The following is a 2,226-nucleotide window of genomic DNA, read 5'->3' as shown; positions in this document are numbered from 1 at the left end:
ATAGCGAGAGCAGATCCACTTAGCATTTTCTAATTTTGTTTCCATCAACACCCTCAATGATGGGATTTCTACTTCAACAAGTAGAGCTGCTTCTATACCATATACTAATGAGTACGGAGTTGCCCCCCATGGAGGTAAGCACATAAGTTCGATATGCGTGCAAGGCAAAAGGAAGTTTCTCATGCCAGTCTTTATAAACTTAAATAATTTTTTCAACAATCTTTTTAATGTTTTTGTTGGCTGCCTCTACCGCTCCGTTCATCTTTGGACGGTAAGTTGTCAAGTTATGATGCTTGATTTTGAATTTAGTGCAAACCTCCTTCACCATCGCACCATTCAAATTGCTTGCATTATCAGTAATGATCCTTTTCGGTAGCCCATATCTATATATTATTTCCCTTTGGATGAACTTGCACACCACCTTTTGTGTCACATTAGCATAGGAGGCTGCTTCTACCCATTTCGTGAAATAATCAATGGCCACTAATATGAATCGATGTCCATTAGAGGCTTTTGGTGTAATAAGCCCGATCATATCCATTTCCCATATTGAAAATGGCCAAGACGTAGTGAAAACGTGCAATGGGGCTGGTGGAACATGGATCCTATCTGCATAAATCTGACACTTGTGGCACCTTCGAGTAAAGTTTATGCAGTCTGATTCCAATGTCAACCAATAATACCCAGCTCGCATAATTTATCTGGCCAACATATGTCCATTAGCATGGGCTTCACAAGTCCCTTCGTGGACTTCTTCCATTATTCTATTGGCTTCATTAGCATCCACACATCTCAAGAGCACTTGATCTCAACCTCTTTTGTAAAGCACTTCTCCGTTAAGAAAAAAACCCATTGCTAATCTTCTAAGAGTCCACTTGTCGTTCTCTGTGGCATTCTCGAGATACACCTGATGCTTAATGTATTGCATGATATCATTGTACCATGGTTTACCGTTAAATTCTTCTTCAACATTCATACAATGTGTAGAGACCCCCTGAATTTTCAAATTAAAAGGACAGATGTCAACCCCATTATTTATTTTGAACATTGCTGTTATAGTGGCTAGAGCATCTGTAATCTGGTTATCTTCTCGAGGTAAATGACTGAAGCTAATTTTCTTCAATTGTTTACTTAATTCTACAACTAGCTTTTGGTATGGAACCAGTTTAAAATCTATAGTTTCCCATTCACCTCTCATTTGGCATATCACTAAAGCTGAATCTCCGTAAACTTCTATCGTGTCTACCTTCATGTCAATTGCTGCTTGCAAACCCATCACCAACGCCTCATACTCTACCATATTATTAGTACAGTTGAAATTCAACCTTGCCGTAGCTGGATAATACTTTCCATATGGAGAAATCAACACTGCTCCAATTCCGTGCCCCAAAGCATTAGATGCCCCATCAAAATACAGTTTCCAGAAATTAAGTTCATTGGGACCCTCTTTTTCTATGTGCAAGATGGCCATCAAATCTTCATCTGGAAAATCAAAACTTACAGGTTCATAATCGTCAGCAGCGCGATCTGCAAGGAAATCAATAATGACGCTCCCTTTGATTGACTTTTGGGACACATACACAATATCATATTCAGACAGTAAAACTTACCATCATGCAATTCTTCCAAACAGGAAGGGTTTTTTAAAAATATACTTGATGGGATCCAATTTTGCCACAAACCATGTTGTATGATACAACATATATTGTCGGAGCCTTTAGGCGGTCCACACTAGCGCACAACACATCTTTTCGAGTGCAGAGTATTTGGACTCATACTCCGTGAATTTTTTGCTCAGGTAGTATATGGCATGTTCTTTCTTTCGAGTTTCATTATGTTGCCTCAGTACACATCCCGTGGAATTCTTGTTCACAGTCAGATACAAAATAAAAGGTTTTCCTGCCATTGGTGGTACCAACACCGGTGGATTTGTAAAATACTCTTTGATTTTATCAAAGGCTATCTGGCATTCTTCATTCCGCTTTGCTAGGTCTCGCTTTTGAAGCAGCTTAAAGATTGGATCACATTTGAGGGTGAGTTGGGATATAAATCGAGCAATGTAGCTCAACCTCCCTAAAAATCCTCTCACTTCTTTTTGCATTTTAGGAGTTGGCAACCCTTGAATAACTCGTATTTTATCTGAGTCCACTTCAATTCCTTTTTCACTTACTACGAATCCCAATAATTTCCCAGAAGTAACACCAAAAGAACATTTTACAAGATTCA

The 2,226-nt window shown here is 38.9% G+C and overlaps 1 protein-coding gene across 1 annotated transcript; it reads right to left on the bottom strand.

Annotated features, from left to right (window-relative positions):
* Nucleotides 1–808: 808 nt before the first annotated feature.
* Nucleotides 809–1,300, bottom strand: LOC148761608 (uncharacterized). The gene has a single exon (XM_088808660.1). It carries the CDS (start codon nt 1,298–1,300, stop codon nt 809–811), a length of 492 nt encoding a protein of 163 aa, XP_088664786.1.
* Nucleotides 1,301–2,226: the final 926 nt, after the last annotated feature.

This window comes from Theobroma cacao, chromosome 7 (genome assembly GCF_053813885.1).
Source record: "Theobroma cacao isolate CCN51 chromosome 7, ASM5381388v1, whole genome shotgun sequence".
In the NCBI taxonomy this organism is placed as follows: Eukaryota; Viridiplantae; Streptophyta; class Magnoliopsida; order Malvales; family Malvaceae; genus Theobroma; species Theobroma cacao.
This window is presented reverse-complemented; position numbering and strand designations above follow the sequence as displayed.